Below are 22,183 nucleotides of genomic sequence, written 5' to 3' on the forward strand. Positions count from 1 at the left end.
GGCCTAAAAATGTACACAAAATCACTTATCAAGTCAGACATTTTTTGCAGTGCAGACCCTCATTCAGCAGTATAGAACCATGGCTGAGTCGTGCTGCTGGGAGAAGAAGGCCTAAACCACAGTTTGAACACAGCTTATACGCCCCTCCTCTGTCTCTCTTTCTTTATTTCTCCCTCTGCCATCTTGCAGGTAAAGTTGCCAGGGGTCCTGGGGCTGAGAAAGTGGCCAAACCCTCCCACAGAGGGATGTTTTCTCTGCTGCACTCTGGGCTGGTTTCTATTCAAATGTGGGTCAGGGGTGAGGAAGCCTAACGTCATAAGCTTGCAACATGGCGTCCCGAAGGCTGTGAGATGAGCAAGAGGATGGTAAAGAACGCTTGAGAACGATCCTACCGATGTAATAAGGTATTTAAAATAAATTATTTCTCATTGAGCCGGATTGTAAACGCGCCACGGAGCCGCTTTTTACGTCTGTATCGATCGGATCGTTTTTCTCGCAGCTGCTGCAAGGATCGCAAGGCTTTTCGGCGTTACGGTGGTGTTTTTTCCACGGCGTGCCAACAAAAAAGGGGGCTCCGCTGGTGCCTATTCTGGCTCTACCAGCCTTGCTTGGCAAACCGAAGAATCTCGCTCTTTTTCGTTCGAGTTTATCGCGGCTCATTTTCGAAACGGCAAAACAAACAGCAAATGCAAATGCTGTGGCGGTTATTTCGGCGTCGTGGGGTTTATAAGGGATGCCTCACAGGGGACGAGTGTGTACCAAATGATAACCAGGCTGGCAAAGCACATTAGGCGACAGAAAGGATCCACAAACGTCTCGCCGCAGCGCTTCAAAGAGATGTTTCCACACTTTACTTCGTTTTTTCTGCTTTATAACCCAATAAGTTCAATGAATTGTTTGTCAGAATGTAAGGCAATGAGGTGAAGGTTTCATTTAAATCAGTCTCTGACATGTAATGGTAACGCCGACTTTTTTTCAAATAGCAGTAAATTGCACTTAATGTGTTTAATGAATCCGGACTGATTGTGTGGATTTTACGCACGGTACGTTGCGCAATCATTCTGTTAATCACAGAGATGTTACAGCCGATACCTTTAGTGTAATCTGTATTGTTTATATGTAGGTTAAGCCACCTTGGTCTTAGGTAGGACTAATTAAAAATAATTTAACAGGATTGACTTAGTAACATACCCAGTACAGTGTAGACGCAGGTACTTTCTGGTTTAAAACGTTTGTCTGGTAAATGTGAATTCCCATCGATGCATGGGGATTGTATATGTCTCTCTAGCCTATAGGTGGGCTACTGCTGTGCATCGACCATCTTTGTGATCAGCTACAAAGTGGATGTAACGTTACATTGTTACCCAACAACTGCTGTGCTTTATAGAAACAGTGTTGTGTGATATTCATTTCCTTACATAAATTATCATTCTAATAAGGCCAAAAAAGTCATGTATGCTTTAATATTTGATTATTAAACTGAGACCAATTACAAATCACTTTGTAGCTACTGAAACAATATGTATGTGCTCAGGTGTAAAGGCACATTGGCTTCTCAGGTGATTAGAGTAGTTAAAGTACCAAGGGGCATGGAGATAATAAGGCAGAGGAATGTCAGTAATGTAGGTTCCTTTAGACTGACTGCTGTTTTTGTATAACCAAATTTTTTAGTTCTGTAAAAACATTTCCAGCCCTAGTACAGGGCTGTTACACACTGCTAAGTTTGAGCTGAGAAAAATCACACAGGTCACAAGATGTAATTTTGATACGACATGTTTGTTGTATTATAGAGTTAATGGTGTAACTGGTTTACCTGGTTACATATGCTAACAATGTGTGTATGTGTGTCTAAGTAATTTTGCCACTCTGTTTGAAATGTGTCACTTAATGTTTGAGTAAAAAGTGTTGCCCCTCTAGAGGCCAGAGGTCCTCACTTGTCCAGTAACTCTTAGGTCTATCTATAAAATGTGAAATTGGTTAGCCGCAATGATTTTCCTGCTTTTGTTCTAGTCATGCATGACAACACAGTCTTGCCTAGCCTTGTTTGTTGCTTAATGACACAAAGTTAACTGCTCATTAGGTTGAATACATCCAGGGTAGTTGTTTGCATTAACTCATTTCAAGTAGACTGGAGTTTTGACAAATGCAGAGTTTCACTGTTTTCTTTAAATGCTGAGACATTTCTTGACTCTTTTCTTGGATTTTGTCACAACATAGAGAAGATAAATCCTTCTATTTTCACAACCTCTTATCCTGTTCAGGGCTGTAGGCTGTAATATGAAGATTATAGGATTATATTTTGACTGGTTACACCCACCCAGAAGTGTAGTTAAAGTGTGTGGTTTGTGTGCCAGTCCTAAAATTTGGTCCAACAATTAGCTGAACTGTGCTTTTGAACTTTTCAACTGCTTTGATGAGAGATTTTAAAGGCCTGACGGGGTGCATCTAAATACATTTTACACTCCATATACATAATCTAATTTGGTGAGCCCTGTAAAGCTGGAAGAGAGCTGTACTGCCTTAAGCATTTGACAGTGACAATGTTGCATCTGTAACAGTAATAAGCTTTGAAGACTGGCAGTACTAAGTGTGTTGTTCATGTGATCCTATTATTTTCCAGACAGTGTCTCTTACAGACTTATACAGGTATGCAGAAATGATAAACTTGTATGAGTGAGGATACTGTGTTGCATTTTAACTGACCACTCCTTTATAGCAAGCTGGTATCTCTGCCAACAGAAATGAGAGGGAAGCACTGACCAAAAAGTGTAATAAACCTATTATTTTATTGCCAAGCCTGACCATCTGCATATTGTAGCTGTTGTCATACATTATTTGTAGGCACATCTAATAATAATTGTCAAACAAGTGAATTTACTCAAGTCAACCGATCAGTGTGACTACTTTCATTGATTGCTACGGACAACAAAGTGGGGCCTGGAGGGTAATTTGAGGCCCGTGTGAGTGTGTGTATGCCTCATGATCGGCCGGTTGGTCTTGCCTCACCCTACTTGTCCCTTCCTCTTCTCAGTACACACATAGTATCCTGTGCACATTGTGATCATGGCTTACAGTGGCGTGTGTGGGCAGCACAATGCAGTAAGAAGGCTACTTAGGCTATATGTTCTGCTGACATGTTGCACAAGGACTTATAGATTGTGCTAGGCTGTTGTATCTATACAGATCTGTCTGTTCTGTTCTCTGCTGCCCGTTGGAGGGCAGATTGGTTCGTTCAGTGGCTGAAACACCTCAGGGCAGGGTTGTTGTTCTTTAAGAAGAAGAAACAGTCTGTGGAATGTAGTGCTGATAGCCAGAAGGTTATGCAGTGTGTAAAGGCTGGAGGAGTAAGAGGTGGAAGAGGAGGGGGGGGAGGCAGCTCTGTAAAACCTTGGACCATACAGGATCTCTCCTTACCCAACATGCCCTCTGTCCTTAACCCAGCATTAGGCACCAGGTCATGTGGGCCTGCTGCTTTTTATGTGGGGTTTTATCTCATCAACAGAGTTCATTCTCTTAAAACAGAGGGCATTTTATCACACCAATCATATGTTCGCTTGTTAATGGTGTGGTTGATTACTTCACTTTTGGCAATGATACACAGTTGGATACAGCATGTGTATCAGTGAAAGTCTCAGTGTTCATTTCAGTCTTTATTTAATTTCTCCGGAGGACACTTTAGATGCAGCAACACAGCCGCAGAATTCAATGCAGCACAGTTATACTTAAACCCATGGCAGCAAGAAAGAAAGAATGAGGAAAAAGAATAGGGGCTCTCTGCTATTATTGAGAATTGTCCAATCTGGATGTTAAATACCTGGATTTGTTGATCTAATCTAGAGTCTAAGAAAGCTTTCATATAATCTTTTAGCTTCTCTTTTCTTTATTGGCATTAACACACATTCAGGTAGTTTGTCAACTAAAAAGCAGATAAGTAATCTGTATGTCAAAACACATCTGTATTTCTTTCTGGATGTTTGTTTATTTGTGTTAATATTTAAAAATTAAGCAATGTATACATTTTGTAAAGGCATATGAAAGGCTATAGCTATGATGTAAGGAGATTTAACACTTGATTCGAGGTTCATTAAAATTATGACAAACCAAGAACTATAAGAGAGGTCATGTATACTGTGCATTGAATTGCAGCTGGTCTCATTATGTTGGTACTTTGTCGTTCTTGTCTGATACAGCTACAGAAGAAAGTATTTAGACCCACCTTTTGCATACTTAATTGTGTCATAGATGTTTATCAGTTGTCACACAGTTACCCATCATGAGAAAGTTTTTAAATTCATTGTAAATTGATCCTTAAATCTGGCATTATGCCTTGGCATGTTTGTTTTTGTGCTCTGATATCTTGTTTTTAATGATTTATTTTACCTTTTTAATCGTGATGTTTAATTGTCTCATGCAGATAAATCATGTTTGCTAGAATTAAATTAGACTTGGGTGGTCCAGTTTAGGTGCCTGTATCCAGCACCGTCACAACATTAAATGTACTGCAGGGGAATTTTTGGAAAGTTTCAGGGGTGTGTGCTATTTTTTTCCACGTATGAGAGAGTATACTTTGTATACCTGTTACTCCCTCTAGACTTGGCTGTGGCTTTAGTGTCTAGTGTTACCTGTGGCTGATATGCACACCACAGAACACATTCATTCATGACCTGTTGTTAAGTTGTAATGTAGGAAAAAAGGTTAAGACTCATGCTACTGCTTTATCTCATGAGGGAGATCCTCAGAAAATTAATGTTGAGGTGCAAGAAAATCCTGAAATGAAAATTATGTTATTTAGACGTGTGTTTGTGTTTTTAGAAAATTGCATGAATTCACACAGAAGGAGATGCATGGGTCTAATTACAGGTTTCATGTGCCTGTGTGTGTGTGTGAGAGAGAGAGAGATAGATAGAGAGTGTCTTGGCTTTTCTTCCCTTGCTTGCACAGTACTGGCACATCTGGGGTACACAGCAGCCATTGACCCCCTCCTGTGATGAAATGAACAGGGTTCTTTTCATTCCACTGCACCCTGGGCAGGACTTGTTTGTCTGCAATATGGCTGAACTGCCTGACAGAAAATTAGTCTTAATTGGAAGGGTTCTACCCAGACTGCGGCAGGGACACTGTAATTCATGTACTTCCCCCTTCGGCCATGCAGCACTAGGGTCACGCACCTGTTCACAAGCATTTATATCCAGCGATTCTGCAGAGATGCATGTCTCTAGGACGAGACAGATCAGCCTTTACCTCTTGTCGTAATGTTTTTGATATTTATGTACAGCAGGGCGTCTCTCCTGCAGCTTTTCTGAAGAGATTATAACTGGAATTGGATCAGTGTCCAAAATTCCAGCAGATGCTTTGCATCACAGCTATTCAACCATCTGCTACAGAGTCAGGAGTCTAGGTAGGTTTTTATTTCAATCAAGGACCACAGCAGGTGATTTCATTTATTATTTCACCCTCTGTACTCTTTGGTTGGGAAAAACTGCATATTCTGCTCTACACCTGGTTGAATAGCCTTGCTTTCTTTTCTGTTACCAGAGAAAATTCAATTCAAGCTTGTATGTCATGTTCAAGGTTTTGGATTAAATGTTGTGTTAAATTACTTATTTTTCTTTAAGAGATACTGGGTCATGCTGGTACGTTTACATACACATAACTTACCTCGGTATTGTTGACTTCCTGTCGTAACCTGATTTCTTAAACATTATGGAAACAAAAAACCAGGTTCCTTTTAATTGAGGTAAGGGATTAAAGAAAACCTGGTTAACACAGCTAGATTTCAGATGGAGAAACCTGATTTCTCTGCCTTGTATACGTTTTTACTTGTGCACATGTGCATGACAAAGATTTCACACAGGGAGAGTATCGCTGTGACCGCAGTGTGGCAGGATGAAAGGAAACATCATCACTTGTATAAGTGCATCCCTGTAACCAATCCGAACGGGCTAAAACTGAAATAAGTAGGCCGGTTTCCCCAGCTGAACAGTAGACTATTTGTAAATCATGTACACAGTAACAAAATACTGTCTGCCCTCCCACTGCGCACCATGCTGAAGCCAAATGCTCTGGGAAAAAGGAAAAAAATCTCCACCCTTAATACACCCCAGATATGCCACAGTTAAAAAATATCATAGGGGGAAAATAACTTACTGACAACCTGCACGTACCTGCTTGTTTTACAGTAACCAGATTACTGAAGTGCTTAGAGTCACATTCTGCCAGTAACCTGTTATTTTTCGTCTCTGCATTTAAACACAGTAACTGTAAACTGTGTGTTTCTAACATGTTTCTTAAAACTGAAATGATGAAATCAGTAGAGGGATGTTTATGGTGTTTCCGCTGATGCAGCAGATATTACACAGGTGAAAAGGAACACACAGAGTGGATAGCTGAAAAGCACAGCTGTTCTGTTTAATCTCCTCTTTGTACTGTGAGCTGTCCTGAAACTCAAATAACTGCAGTAACCATGAGTTCTGCTTGGATCAACCTTACCCATGCAGCAGCGTCAGCCATGTTGAAATGGCTCAGAGGTGGTTGCTCAGTGTTTGTATTTCAAACTGGCTTTGTACCATCCCCCTAACCCCTCCCCCACTCCCTCTGCCCACCAGCATACTCTCTCTGGGCGTGTGCACATTTGTGCGTGTGCATGCGCTTTAAGTGCACTGTCTGTGAGAGTGTGCACACACCAATGCCTTTTGCTTGGGTGATCATGATTGGCTCTCTTCCTCTGTCTGCTCAAAACAGTCTTTATCTGCAAAAACATTTCATCTTTTCCCATCTTTCCCTGCACAGTGTGATCATCTACATGGTTTACAAAGCCATTACTGTATAGTATTTAAAGGAATCAGTGCATAAGATAAGACTGCAATAAAGCCTAGGTTGAGTATGTTTTCAGAAATCCTGCTCAGTCTTATTTTCTATTGGTTGTTAGGAAATGACCTCTCGCAGTAGTAGGGTGTGTTTTGTTATTGCGCCACAGGACTTTGCCTCACCTCTGCCCTCTCTCCTGGCTCTCTACCCTCTGTTCAGCAGATTAGTGCCACAGCCCACTGCTCTCTCAGTCACCTTTCGCTGCATGAACGCAGACTCTGAAAGGTTTACTAGCTGGCTGTTTAATGCATAAACTCCTTGGAGTCTGGATGCAATGACAGGCGGCAGTAAATGAAGTCAAACCAGATCATCCAGATCTCTGGTGTAACCAGTTTAATTTAGAGGAGGTTGACATTAATTCACTGCTGGGGGGCACTTTGACGCTCCTCTAGTTTTCAGTCTCAAATCAACACATGGATATGTTATCCTGATCATGTCTGTCAAGTGTGTGTAAACATCCCTGTATGCTCATCTCTTCATCTGCAGACTCCTGCTGCAAGTCAAGGTTGAGGCTAAAGAGTAGGTTGCTGTGTTTTTAAAATGAGGTTGGCCCCTCTATCATTAAGCCACAGTCAGTTTTTGAAAAGGTTAATACTGCAGGCAAGGTAAGTTGATCCTGTGGCTGTGCTTGAAGGGCAACAGCTACCCTGGTCAGCAGTCCAAGCCCAAGGCTGGCCTTGGTTGGTATGTGGTGCCATATTTGGTCCAAGCTGTGTCACAGCCCTCCTTACCAGCTACCTTGCCACCTCTCAGCCTCCCTGCTGGCCTTTGCAGGGGCTTAGTACAGGAATCCAACCCTGCAGGAAATGCTGCTCACCAACTACATAACATACATATGAACCAGTCATCCTGCATACTGGAAACATTTGTTCTAGTAGTATCTTTTTTCCAATGGTTCATCCATCCCTGACTTTCTGCTATAACTGTGAGGCTGCAATGCTGTAACACAATAACAGTCTCAATATGATTTTGGATGTGTTGGATTGGACATGCTTCTACAAACTGCAAAGAGCACCATGAACTCATAGATGGAGCTGCCATGATGGTGCAGGCCTGTCTGTTCCCTGTGGTATTAAGCCTGTTTTCCTGGGCAGCACCATTGGAAGGGGAGCTGGGCCTACACGTGTCCCACCCTAGCTGCATATAGATCAGCCGTAATCCATTAGCAGCTCCCTGGAATCCAGCCGGCACGGCACAGCACCAGAGGGGCCAGGGGGAGTGGGTAGCTGTGTGGGTGATGGGGGGAGGAGAGAGAGAGAGAGAGAGAGAACGCAGGATGAGAAGAGGAGGGGGGTGGGGGACGGCCTTTTTTTTTTCCTCCTGAGCTGGCTTCTCTACTATGGGCCCAGCCCCCTTTTATGTCGGTCTGCTGGAAAAGCCTCTTGAATCCCCCCATAAAGCCTGCAGAGGTGTGTGTATGTTAACAGAGAGACTTGACTGATATATGGCTTCCTGGCTGGCATCATAGTGGAGGCCCTTCTTTCTCCAGCAGCCCTCTTCTCCCTTACCGCCTGCAGGGTTGAGCGCTGTACGCCCCTGTAGCACATTCTGCAATTAACTGCAGATCTGGGTTATGTATTCCAGAATAGCTCATTATGATCCACGTTGGGGATGGCAAACTGTTCCTGGGATGTGTCTGCATGCCCGGTGAGAGGCTGGTAAGGGTGGGAGGATAGAGAGAAAGGAGAAGGAGGAGAGGAGCAGAGGAGAGACGGGGGAGGGGAAGAAGACCATGACTTGAAGTGTCAAAGCAGAGGAGGCAAGCCCAGGCCTGGACCTGAGAGTAATGATCACTCCAGCTGATTGTATCAGCTAGCTCAACTGTTCCAACAGAGCCAGCTTTGATGCATCAGCCAGCCATCTCCAGTTTACAAATTTCACCTTGTTGTTCATGCACAATGTTCACCTTTGCCTGTATAGTGTTATTCTCTCATCACAGTCTGTTTAGTGATTTTTGAACTTAACTGTAGAGCCTTGGCCAGTATATTAGAGGCCTTGTTTAAGATAGATGTGATGCAGTGTGTCATTATGGTGCTGGAAATTTCAGATTCCTTGATGAAGCGTGCTGATCCAACACAAGCTTGCTAAAACCTAATTATTCAAGTTGAATTGAGTGGTTAAAGAAACTGAATGAGTATATGGTGATGATGAACTACATCCTTTATCTTTTTGCAGTTATTCTTAGTATTCAAAAAGGAAAATGGACTGTAGCAGCTGTTGGTTCTGTGATTTCTAGAGCTTTTGCCTGATACATTTTTGTGAATTTCAGATAAATCCATATTCCAGAGAATGTTTTGTAAAGCAGGTTTCAGGTTTGTGTCTTTGCATTCAGGCTTGGCTCCTCTGTTACTCCAGCTACGTTGAGAAACCACCTTCTTTCCTGCTGCATACTATATATGAAATATGATTTTCAGTAAATCTCTAAGTTGGCACTTGGTTGAAATGGCACATTTTCATATGTATTTATGGCTTGAGCTAAACATTTCTCTGCATTACTCTGTAATCTCCTGTAATACAGTATACCCTGCCCTCATCAGAGGCATTAAAGATGTGTGTCTATTTTCCCAGCATATCCAGAGCTTTAGCAACATGTTAAACATGAGTCAGGGACAGACCCTGCTGCTTCAGCTAAAGCACCCTACTGTTATATTACACTGTGGACAGACTCTTTGCATCAGTTGCAAATTTCAATAAAATTATTTTTTTCAGTCTAGAAGTGGGGCACTGTGGTATGTAGTGGGTCACCTGTATGTAGTTTAACAGTGAATGAGATTCATCTGCCCTAATTCCATAAATGAGGGCCTCTCTGGAGGATCAGGTGGTAGTGTCCTTGTCTTTGAGCCACACCCTACCCCCCTTCTCTGCCCTAGCTCCTGTGTAGTTTTACCTGCTCAAGTGTCACCTAATCCCTCCCCCCGGCCCTGCTGTGCCACCGACCCCCCACCCCTAGACAATGGGGCAGGGCTGACATTACCATGACCTAATAGAGACTAGAGTGAGCCGAGTTTCCAAAGAGGGCACCCCACCGAAACTAGAGTTACTCCACAGAGATAGAGGAAGAGAAGCTGAGAAGAGGCACCTTAGAAAAGTAGTTACTTTACCCTTTGTTCCTCTCTGCCCCTTTGGCTTTTGTGCCACAACTTTGGCAATGTGTACAATCAGAACTTGATCCATGTAGGGCTGCAATTTGTCTAAAAAGGAAGATGAGAGGGAGGGAAGGGTTCTAGTTTCTGCCATGTGATTATGTGGCACGCTGTGCTAACAGTTTGCCGATTTCCCTGAGAGAGCGAAAAACTTAGATTGATGCACTCACAGTGGAAGTTATAACACACACAGCCTAATTGTTAGATGTGTCAGATGTGCAAGTACTGGAACTGCAAGTACTACAAACCTTTGCATGCTGCATTGACCAAGCTAGTACACATTACTTGGGCAACATCATCATTTTCATCATCTGTTGAAGACTTACTCTGGATTATACACTGTATTGAACATCCTGTTATTTGCCACAGTATCAGTCTAATACTAATACAATGTAGTACTGACCACCTTTTCATTTTTTTCTTTCAGCTTCAGGTGGTGCTCGTGTAGGAAGAGAGAGAGAGAGAGAGAGAGAGAGAGAAGGAAAGAAGGAAGGTGGAAATGGAACTGCCAAACCATGCCAAACACCTGCTGCTGCAACTCAACCAGCAGAGAGCCAAGGGCTTCCTGTGTGATGTTATCATCGTGGTGGAGAATGCGCTCTTCCGTGCCCACAAGAACATCTTGGCCGCAAGCAGCATCTATTTCAAATCTTTGGTCCTCCACGATAACCTCATTAACCTTGATACAGAGATGGTTAACCCCTCTGTATTCAGACAAGTTCTGGACTTCATCTACACTGGGAAGCTCCTGTCCTCATCGGATCAGAGCAGTGAGCAGAACTTCAGTGCCCTCTTAACCGCAGCCAGCTACCTCCAGCTCCATGACCTCGCTGCTCTGTGCAGAAAGAAGCTCAAGCGCAGTGGTGGGAAACCCCTTCCAGGTAAACCCTCCACTCCAGGTCCCCTTAGCCGCTTACGCCTCAACAACCAGCGCCTTTCCTCCTCTACCCCTGCTGGTCCCAACAACCACTATCCTCCGACCCCTTCCGATGCCGACCAGCCACAGCCTGACGAAGGCCTTCGGGACAAGCTCTCAGACGATGAGATGTTTGTTGGCAGCTCTGGGAAGAATGGGAATGGGGGGAATGGCAGCAGTAACGGTAACCTCAGCAGTGGAGGAAGTGCTGGGGAACCAGATCTTGGACTAGATCTGTCCAAGAAGAGCCCTCCTTCTGCGGGCACAGCCACTGATGCTCTCAGCCCCCACAGCAACTCCCAAGAATCCCCTCAATCTGCCTCAGTATCCACAACCAACAGTGCCTCACTGGATGACTCCTCGACCACCCTACCAGGTGTAGACACCTGTGGCTCAGAATCCATGGAGCTCAATTCTTCTTCTAAAACCTCAGAGGAAACCCAAAACCAGCTGGATGGGCCCCCACCCCAGAAGAAATCTCGACAGGGTGCTCGCAAGAATGAATGGCCTAAAAGAGAGGCATCAGGGTTGAAGTCTGAAGATCTTGACAGGCCCCTGGTTAATGGGGTAATTGTGGGTCCTAAAGATGGCCGCTCCTCTGGGGTTGGAGGGGGAAGTGGTAGCAGCTTCACCTCTGACCAGTCCTTCCAGTGTAAAGATGAGGAAGAAGGAGGTGAGAACGGCCAGGACCACAGTGATGAGAGCGGACAGAGCGACGGTGAGAGTGCAGGGGGTGGAGGAGGAACAGGAGGGGGACACCACAGCGCCAACTACGTGTACAGGCAGGAAGGTTTTGAGCCAGCATTCGGAGACAACCTCTATGTGTGCATTCCCTGTGGTAAGGGCTTCCCCAGTTCTGAGCAGCTCAATGCTCACGTGGAGACACACACTGAGGATGAGCTCTACATCAAAGAGGAGGGAGGGACCTTTGTGAAAGAGGAAGATGAGGAGGAGGCAGAGGACCTCTCTGCCCCCGTAGGTCCCTCCAACTTTGGCTCTGAAACGCGTCCATTCAAGTGTACAGTCTGCAGTAAGAGCTACAAAGACCCAGCAACGCTGAGACAACATGAAAAGAGCCACTGGCTGACCAGGCCCTTCCCCTGCAACATCTGCGGCAAAATGTTCACCCAGAGGGGCACCATGACACGCCATATGCGCAGCCATCTTGGCCTCAAGCCGTTCGCGTGTGAAGAGTGTGGCATGCGCTTCACACGCCAGTACCGTCTGACGGAGCACATGCGTGTCCACTCTGGGGAGAAGCCGTACGAATGCCAGCTATGCGGGGGGAAGTTTACCCAGCAGCGCAACCTCATCAGTCACCTGAGAATGCACACCTCACCCTCTTAGAAATGCATCAAGCCAAAGAACTCTGGGAATAGATAAAAAACATTTCTCTACCTTTTTTCCATCTTAAAAGCAAAGAAACGCACACAAACGCATTCACACGCAGACACACATATAGTTCTACATATTAATTCCAGTTTACGACGCCCCGGCTAAGTGAATGATGTTGCTGTTAGCCACAGTGGGCTCTTGGTGAAGGTGGAATCGTGTTGATGCAAGGATCATGTCATCGTTTATATCATCGGCTCAGCTCTCAGGAGTTCTAGAGGGACAATTTACTCCTGTCACTCTCCAAAGTCACAAAGCCATGGTCGAGTGGCATGACTTCTGGTCTGCGTTGCGAGTCTATCAAATGTGAATGTGGGTACTTATATAATGACAAGCCCCCCTCACCTCATACCCCTCAGCAGCCTTCCCCTCTTCTACCTTTGAGCATGGAGTCTTTGAGTTTTTCAGATTGTTCCTCAAACAGATTAACTCAAGAGTCCCCTCTCTACTCCAGTGCTATTTTGACCAAAAACCCGTGCAAACAATACTGGCAATAATTCAGCAAAAAGATTATTTTTACCCTGACAGCTTTATATCCTTTGTTATGTTGGTGACGGGGATCTGTATGTAAGAGGAGGGATAACTGGGTTTGGGACCATCTCCATGCTTTAACTGAAAGTCCTGAAAGAAGGTTCATGGTGAGATGACATTGGGTTAAGTTTTAGATTTTACAGACAACAAACTGAAAAATCCTCTCTACAGCTGTTCACAGTAATATAGAGAGGATTTTTTTTTCATTGTTTTTTTTTTTCGGTTTTGCCTGCTAGTGCTTCCAGGAATGAATCCTGGTTGGAAAGATTAACCCCTCGAGGTACTTGTTTTACTTAAAGAACTTGTAATGTTTCAGTGAATGTTTAAACTGGAAGGTCTTGGGGATTTTTCTTGTGGAGGGGAGGGATTTGGGTTGGGGTGGGGGCGGGAGGAGGGGTTTAAAGGGGGTAAGAAGAGGGTGTTTTAGACTGAACATTATGTTCAGTGGGTACGTTTATTTTTTTGTCTGTATAGCTTTCCTCCCCTCAGAAAAAAGAAAAGTCTATTTATATAGGCTTGTGACCTCGCTACCTCTGATTACTCTTATGAACTCTATGTTGATTAGTTGAAAGTTCCTATGTAATTAATTGTAAAAAGTGTGTAGATTATGGTAACTTTTCACCTAATGCTTTAACCTGCCCATCTCTCAACACAGGTTTTTTTTAAATGCTCATAGATTTTACTCATTAATATTGTTTTAGCTGTTGTTTTTGCTTGTCAAATATAGCTTTTCAGGTGCCCTGCTCAGTGTGGCCCCACCTCAAAGTGTACTGTAGCTTCCTGCCTGGAGCAAATAGTGGTTAGTTAGTTTCAATGTATAGTGTTCCAAAGATCTTATGAATGTTGAGGAGAACAGAGCTAACTAACAAACATTGCTAGACAAGTTCATAACCAAAGTTTTTAAAAAGATGTACTTAAGATATATAGCATACTAAATTATTTCACTTTTGATTTCTTTTTGCTGTATAAAACAAATTATGAATTATATTCTAAGTCCAAACAAAGAAATCCACTCTTTTGATGGAGTTTTGGCCAATGACTCTGAGACTGAGGAAGGTTTTTGTGGTTTGCAAGGAAAGCTTGTGCTGATTGGTGGGCCGGTATAATGTAAACTTTACCACCTAACCAAACTGGTAAAGTTTAAAAACATGTTCCCTGAGCATGTTTTTATGTTTCTTTTTGTTTGTTTCCAGAGTCCGTATCACTTTATATTCCCTGACTTTTAAAAACAGGACTTGATGACATTGTACGTGTTCTGTTCAGACCAAAAAAAGAAAAAGAAAAAAAAGATAGGAATTATAATCAGAATTTTAATGTGAAGTTCAAGTTGCTTGTTAGTTTTTTGAGCCAGACTTGTGAAAACTTGTAATAAGAAGGGAGAAGCAGAGATGCACTGGACAGCTGGACAACTCATTGGTCTCCTGCAGCATCCTTTTTGTTTCTGATTGTATTTCATTATATCACAGAATGATTTTAAATTATTTTAAACCTCTAAAGCTTTACCTCATCATAAGCAACCAGTTGGGAATGGCCCCTCTGTTGTCTGTCAGTTTCACTGAAACCTGTCCAGTGTATCTACTCTAAACAGTTACACTGTGGAGCATGAACCTTCACTACAAGTTTTTGGTATAGGCATTCCTCTATAATGTTGGTTTAACTGTCTTCTTGATTTTTTTTTTTTTTTTAATTCCTCTTTCGTCCTCATGTTATGGTCTGTGAAATGTTTGTTATCATAGGTATGCAGCTACAGTTACAAACATCACTACCGTTTTAAGGTACCTGCGTCCTGGACTCCCAGAGTTGTTACTTGGTTATGTTGGATGTTGGTGTCTTTGCTGTTAAGCAGTTGCTTTTTAGTGATTGCATGGTACATCTATGAATTTCTCACACTCCCCCCCCCGCCCAAACACACACGTTATTTATCGCCTGATCCATTGTTGCTTGTGACCTCTTCTAGCTTGAGAGGGAGTCCACAATGCATTGCCTTCAAACGTTATTGTACTTGTCAGCGCTTACTGCAGTACAGCATAATGTCTGTCATGCAAAAGGTGTTTTTGTACAAAAGATCTCTAGCCATCTCTGCAGAAGACTTTGCAGCTGCATTTGAATGCTTGCTTGTTTGACATAACGAAGAAAAAAAAAAAAAAAACTACGAACTCCAAACTGTGACCATACTACTACTACTACTACTACTATTACTACTACTACTACTAGTACTACTACTATTCAAATACTTCAGGGATTGTTCTGCATCTGTGAATGCAGACTCTCAGCTACATTTGTAAGACATAGTATTGTATCGATTTCTCTGTATTTTAATCATGGGAAAAGCAAAACACTAGTTTCATATTTAAGACGAACAGGGGGGTACTTTTTCAACTAACACGAAGAGCCTTGACAAAGGCGAGGCAGCTCGAAACAAGTCTACATTTTAGTTAGTAACACAGTATGTTCAGAAATAGTTGCAAAGTTGTACAAAGTACTAAGAAGAAAAAAAAAAGCTCATACCCAAATCCACAAACTATTTTTTAAACCAAAGCACATTTGAATGATTATGGAACCATGTGTGGCTCTAAAAAGAAACATATGTATTTATCTCATTGTTTACATAAACTCTTACAGTTTTACAGACCTCAGTCGAGGCTCGGCCAGTCAGAGAGGTGGTTTTGTGTGTATTTTAAAGATTTTTTTTTTTTTTTTAAAGATGCTTTTCCACAGAGGTCGCTGCCAAAACAAAAGCATAGCGTCAAACATGGGTTGAACTGCTGCATATTCAATGAAGGGGAGGGATGTGTGGTTTAAGGGTATCCCCCCACCCCACATCCCCTCCCCTCCTCTGCCAGCTGGCTTTGGGGTGACCCTGCGCCCCAGTCCCCCCTGCCCTCTGGCCTGTCTTCAGATGGGGCCGCAGAGATGGGGGGTGTGCAGTGCATCCTTGACGTATTAATCAAAAGGCATTGTTAGTCAGGGTTTTTAGCTCAGTGTTGTGTCTCTGTGTTTACCCAAACACACTTGAGGACTACCTCTGCTGCTTGGGTCTCTTAATATGTAGGAGAGGGTGGGTGTGATGCTTGAATGGTTTGGGTTGTTTTTCGTAACATGGTACATCTCTTATGCTGGTGGTTCTTGAAACCTATCTGGAGAATGTAGCTTTTGATTTGTTCACTGCATGTAAACAGGCTTATCTAGTAGTCTTAACTGTGAATGTTATTGTCATTTTCTGCTTTTATGACGTTTTGAAACCTTTTTTTTTGTTTGTTTTTAGCTGCCTGTGTTCTGTGGGTAAAAGCAGCACAAACCTCTGGCTGGCCAAGCCTCATACAAAGTTGGTGCAAACACTTATTGACAGTGTTCTTTTTTTATCAAATGTCTATTGTCAGTGATGAATGTATTTATTTCTGGTCCTGCCCTCACCTCTGCAAAGAATTTGCTCAGTGTGTGAGACTGAGATGGAGGCAGGACCCCCTATTTTTTTGTTTTGTTTTTTGTTTTAAGGATTTCAAGCTGAGAATCAAAAATGAGACACAATACATAGCCATTAACCACAATCTGTGAAGTTGACTTTTTTTGTGGGAGAACTGATTTTTTTTTTTTTTTTTCCAAACTCAAAAAAAATGGTCTATGGCATTTAATATCTTCTTTCTCAGTTATACCTGACAGTCTGTAGGGTTTTTATTTCATGTAATTCACTATGGGTGTTTTTTTTGCCCATGTGTTCTTGAGTTCTCACTGAACGACTGCACACCCCTTGTGTGTGTCTGCGGACACAGGCAGGACACTGTGACCTGCCTGGGCAGAACGGAGGCTACTGTATCTTTTCAAGCTTGCTCTCCCTGGGTGTTGCCATGCTGCGGCTGTTAAAAACAAAGCAAAAGAAAAACATTCACACAGCATAAACATGCACATAATCGACCCTTCTCTCCGCTGAACAACAGCGTTCTCCTTGTGACTATTGTTACAGTTCTTGTCTTAAACCACTTGCCACCTCTTCCACTTCTTCTTTAACATGGCATTTTATGTTTTTAGTGTCTGTTAGTTCCACATCGGAGGATTTTAGAAACCTTAGGTGAGATAGCTTTACTAAGTGCACTTTGTATGTTTTTCAAAGCCTCTGGGAGGACCCGGGCACTCTCATATCAGTTCCCATTTAACTGACGGTTTACTCTTTGTCTTTTCTCTTCTTACCTCATCATTGTTGCTGTGTGTTTGTTGAAGTATCATATCATTATGCAGTGTTACAAAAGCTTTAAAACTGAATATACAAAGCAGGAAACTTAACGGAGAGACTGTACTCAGCCTCTAAGCATTCAAGTTTCCATCTCATTTCTTGGCATTATTGTTGTTACACCGTGTGCAGTTGTTGCTATACTACCATCCTCTCCAGGCATTTGTACAGTAGAGGGGCTGGTCTGTCCAGTTATTGTGGAGATGCTCCTTCTTACCTTGGCAGACTAAACCAAAGCCAGTTTTTAAAATGGCCTCCGGTGCCATTAAACCTTGTTGAAGCTTTACTGTCCCTTGCTTTATCTCAGATGCACCTGACCCCCCCACTTTAGCCCTTTGACCCTCTGTAATCTCTGTTACTGCGCAGGCAGCCGTATACTCTGCGCTGCTGCATTTTATATTTCACATCAGTATTTTACTGTACCTCCAGTGACGTTGTGCAGTAGTCACTAAAACAAAAAGCACCAAATTACCTCAAAACTTTCAGTGTTTACAGAAATGTGCTATTTTGCCATTACATCACATCTCACTATTTATACTTTTTTTTTTTTTTGCCGTCCATCTGTAACCAAAATATCCTTTCTGAAATGGATTTGTAGCAGCATATTTTCAGACATAACCTTTTAATTTCCATCTGTTTATTTGAAGGCACATTGTCACCTTGTTGTTCACCACATTAATGGAAAGACATGATTAGCTGCTAAAAGAAAAATAGTACTTGAAGAGTTGATTAGTGGAGGTGCCCATGAAGTGGGTGTATCAGGCTTCCTCTCTGGTCCGTTTTCTTCAGGAACACCTCTCAATAATGTATCAGGATCTGTGGGCTGAGAGGCTCTGGAATGGACATGTAGGGTCTTTGCTGTTGAATAATTAAAAGGCCGAGAAGCCCTCCCCTTGGCAAACACACTTCATATGCAAAGGTGTACACACCCAGGTGCACTTTTGCTGGCATGCATGCGCATACACTTCCACTCATGCAAACACAGATGTAAGCGTCTAGACTTCAAACACAACCTAACATGCACACACCAGTATTTTAAGGTGAGATTCTGTGACCCCCCTTTTTTTTTCCTTCCCCTTTTTTTTGACTCTTTTGGCAGCACCCAGGCTGGGCTCTCGCTTTATCTCCACTCCTCAGAGAGCTCGTATTCAGGTCAGAGCCACCGCCGTGCATAGCGATGGGGCTCGCAAACTCAAAGTGTCATAAAAGTGTAATACAGCTGACCTCAGCACTCACAACCTTGCAGTCTTAATGTACAGCAGTGAGGAAAAATAAACTGTTATTTTATGATCTTTTCATTAAAAGCTTGATTGAAAACCAAGACTGTCTTTCGACTTTTCTTAGTTTTGTGTTCATCTCTGGAGAACAAGTCTGATTCTGTCGTCGTGTTGGTTTAAGTGATCCTGTTCATAGATAATACCTTTATGAATAATGTCTCCCAACTCACACAGGTCACATGTTTCTTGTCTCATTTCAGGTATTTCTGCCCTGTGCAGTTTGCCTCTGGCTTGTTTTATGTACAGTCTGTGAACATGTCAACTTGTGGCCCGCAGTCCCTCTTACAAATGCGGTTTTCCTGTATTTGATTCATCATGATTCTTGAGTCTTGCCTTTGCATATTTCAGATTCACAGTTTGCCACTAAAGCACCAGCATTTTGATGACAGTGACTTTCTGGCCTCTATGCACCTCTATAATGTGATTTATGATGCCTTGAAAACTCTCCTTTGAAACTGAATATTGCTAATTAGTATTCTGCTAATATGGGATTAGTATTCTGCTACTATGGGATTAACATTTTTAATTACCTCAGTTGCTTTTGGACCAGTCATAAATGGTGCAAAAGTCATATGTGGTCTTATGTGACTGAGGGGCATTCACAGCGAATTGTCTCCTGACTATGTCTTCATGTTGCTTCACAGCCAACATTTAACAACTGTTTACGTAAAAGTTTAGAAGAAATGTTGTGTTAAGCATCAAACTTCACTCCTTTACTGGTCAAGAGCTGTCTCCAGAAGTGAAAAGCAATGGAAATGCTTTTAATTCTAGTTCTATCATTTCTTCTACTGAAGTTAGCATTCTAACCACCTAGCCCCAGCTCAGTCAGCCTGTCTTGTCACTTTCCGATACCAACCCACTGTATCATCCCGACTGCCCTGAAGCAGCAGTGTTGCTCAGAGGGTGTATTCTAACCTCTCGTATTGTAAATGCAACAACTGCTGAAGCTCTTGACAAGCAACCATCACCACCACCCGGTCCCAGCAAGACCCGGTCCCAAATACACTCTTAGGTCTCAGGACATAAGAGTGTATTTCCTGTGATGTTGAACTATTCCTTTAAATTGAACTAATATGTCTAAAAAACTCAATGACAGCTGAACGTTATATGCTCCATCTAACTGTATTGTTATGGGTTTCAACTATCATCCCCACCTCCTGTAGTATTGGCAGACCCAGCAGTGGTAAACACTGAGCCTTTTCCAGTCTCCCCTCCCCCAGTGTCTCTTTCTCATGCTCCTTTTGATGCCCAGACAGGAATGCCCATGGCTGTGGGCTGCTGGCCTGCCCATCACTTACAGCAAACACATACTTAGCATATAGACCACGCAGACTCATGCACACACCCTCCCCAGGTATGTAGATGAGCTCCTTCAACATCTGTCTGCTTTGGTGCATTGGTGTTTCTCACCACCATCCATCCATTATGTGTTTCCTCTGTTTGTTTCTTGTCCCTAATTTTGAGTCTCTAATCTCAGTCTCTCTTTGCCACCCCCTCTTCCTTCCCCCTTATCTCTCCTGCCTTATTTCACATCATCCTGGCTCAGGTCAGAGTGTATGGAGCTGGCACATTTATTGCTCTTCTGTGCCATTAGCAATGCACTGTGCCCCTAGAGGTGTCACATGCTAAATGACCCTGAATGGGGGTCGCAGAGAAACAATGGCCCTGGTGTCGATAGCCCTACCCTGCCCTCCCCCATCCCCTCTCTCCCCTAACATCAGCGCCAAGCAAACACAATAGTGAAAGCGGAGGGGGGTGGGTGTGGGTTGCTGGGTGGGTACAGCATGGACATTACCCACAGCAAAGACCTGGAGTGCCTGTTTGCCTACCAGGGGTCATTCATGTTGAGAGCTGTTTTGGCTCCTTGAGAGCAAGCATGAAGCTCAGCAGATGCAAATGCTGGTGAAGAGCAAAGAGAGAAATTCCTAAAAATGCCCCCCACTTCTCCCCAGTTCTCTTATTCCAGTGGGTCTGTGAGCATGAGTGGAATTTACCAGGGTCTGCCCAGGTGGGTCCAGGCTTGCCTCTGCTCGTCTGGGATGGCCCTCTATAATCTGAGGAATGTGGATGAGAGATGCCTGGCCTGCCCATGGTGGGCGAGGGAGATGGACACCGTCTGTTTTAAGTGGTACACACACACACACACACACACACACACACACACCACACACACCTTTATCTCTACTGCCAGACGACCTTCTTGTCTCCATGCTGATATTGAGCAGAAGGACTTCTGTCTCGTCTTGATCAATTGTTATGTTTTAATCCCTGTATGAGGGATAGTTTGTATGTAAGGCTGTAGCCATCAGCTGGTTAGCTTAGAATAGTCAGGCACATAACCCCAGGTAAAACCACAACTTGTTGTTTTTGGGCAGACGAAACAACAAAGATGTTTATTAGTGAGTGTTGGAGGTGCTAAAAGGTGGATTTCGTTACCTTTTGATTGAGCCAGGCTAGCTGTTTCCCCCCTATTAAGAGTGGTATTAATCTTCTCATATAACTCTCCAAGAAAGTAAATATGTCTCAGAATTCTGAACCCCCTCCCTCTAACTCTTTCTGACATTTTCACATGCTGAGCTTATTCCAGTTCTTGACTGAAACTATATGATGCTTGCATCGGGTGAAATATTCATGATCTGTGATCTTGAGCAATGCTTGGCACAACAACATGATTTTGTAAAGATGGAGACTCCAGAGGTCTAAGAGATGCGTGCAGCTTCACGGCAATGTTGCAATGGATTTTTGCATTTGTTACAACCTGTTCTGTGTTCGGGCTGAGTATGATTTTAAAAGTTTATGGGCAGTGACTGCTACGCATCCAGAATCTGAATGCAAATGATCTGCTATTGGTCTGAAGTTGATGTAATGTAAAGCTTGAGGAAAGATAATGTTTGATTGACTGCTGAGTTGCTTGCAAACTAGACTCATAAAACCCTCTTGAGAGAGAGTGGATCACCCACAAGTAGAATTTATACATTCTGATCATGTGTGCATATATCTTCAATGTTTTGATGCACATCAATTATTAACAGTGTGTTGAATTAATGCCTTGGAGCCCCAGGTTGTCTGTACAGGCGTTATGAGATGCGACTCCTGGTAGAGCAAGGGAGAGATCCGGGGGAAATGTTGATTCACTTCTGCTTTTGCCTCTGATACAAAGCTCTGTCCTGTTCATCCCAGGTTCCAACACTTCATCTCGTCTTCATAGTTGCATCTTTTCATCTCCCTGCCTCTGCCTGTGGGGCCAGCTCCCTCCATCCATGTAGTTAACCATGCCCTCCTCCTTCTCCTTCTTCCTCAGGGAAGAGAGCAGTGGATCCCGTCCCACTGGGAAGACACGTGTCTTGGCACAAAAGTGCAACGCTGCAGGCAAGGTATATATCTCCATTTGTGTGGGATTTCATTGATTTTTGCTGTGTGAGCGTGCACACGATATATATGACAACACCTTCCTTTAGCCCTATCTCATTATTTCATCACACACACACACACACAGATGTTACCCTGACAGTTCTGGTCTCATGATGGTACGGTGCAAGAATTCACTCACCCCTTCATCAATAACCCATCAGTATTGATGAGGGCTGAGTACACTCTGCGCATCAATACCTGATCTTAAATTCAGGGGGTCTGTTTATGGAGCATGGGGAGGATGTCCAAGGCCTGAGATGCAGGCATGGCAAGAGGACAAGGCCAAAATAGGCACAGATAGAATGATCTGTATGAGATTTAAAAACCAGAAGCAGTATGTTGTGATTCAGAAACTCTGTGGATTTCTGGGAGAAAGTTGGATAAACTTCATCCTTCTCTAACATCCTTGAAAATCACGTCA

The 22,183-nt window shown here is 43.2% G+C and overlaps 1 protein-coding gene across 1 annotated transcript; it reads left to right on the forward strand.

Annotated features, from left to right (window-relative positions):
- On the forward strand, positions 1 to 18,395 carry hic2 (hypermethylated in cancer 2). Its single transcript, XM_018672977.2, has 2 exons — positions 1 to 404; positions 10,438 to 18,395. Exon 2 carries the CDS (start codon positions 10,510 to 10,512, stop codon positions 12,271 to 12,273), a length of 1,764 nt encoding a protein of 587 aa, XP_018528493.1. The 5' UTR covers positions 1 to 404; positions 10,438 to 10,509; the 3' UTR covers positions 12,274 to 18,395.
- Positions 18,396 to 22,183: the final 3,788 nt, after the last annotated feature.

Source organism: Lates calcarifer, linkage group LG13, assembly GCF_001640805.2.
Source record: "Lates calcarifer isolate ASB-BC8 linkage group LG13, TLL_Latcal_v3, whole genome shotgun sequence".
Classification (NCBI taxonomy): Eukaryota; Metazoa; Chordata; class Actinopteri; family Centropomidae; genus Lates; species Lates calcarifer.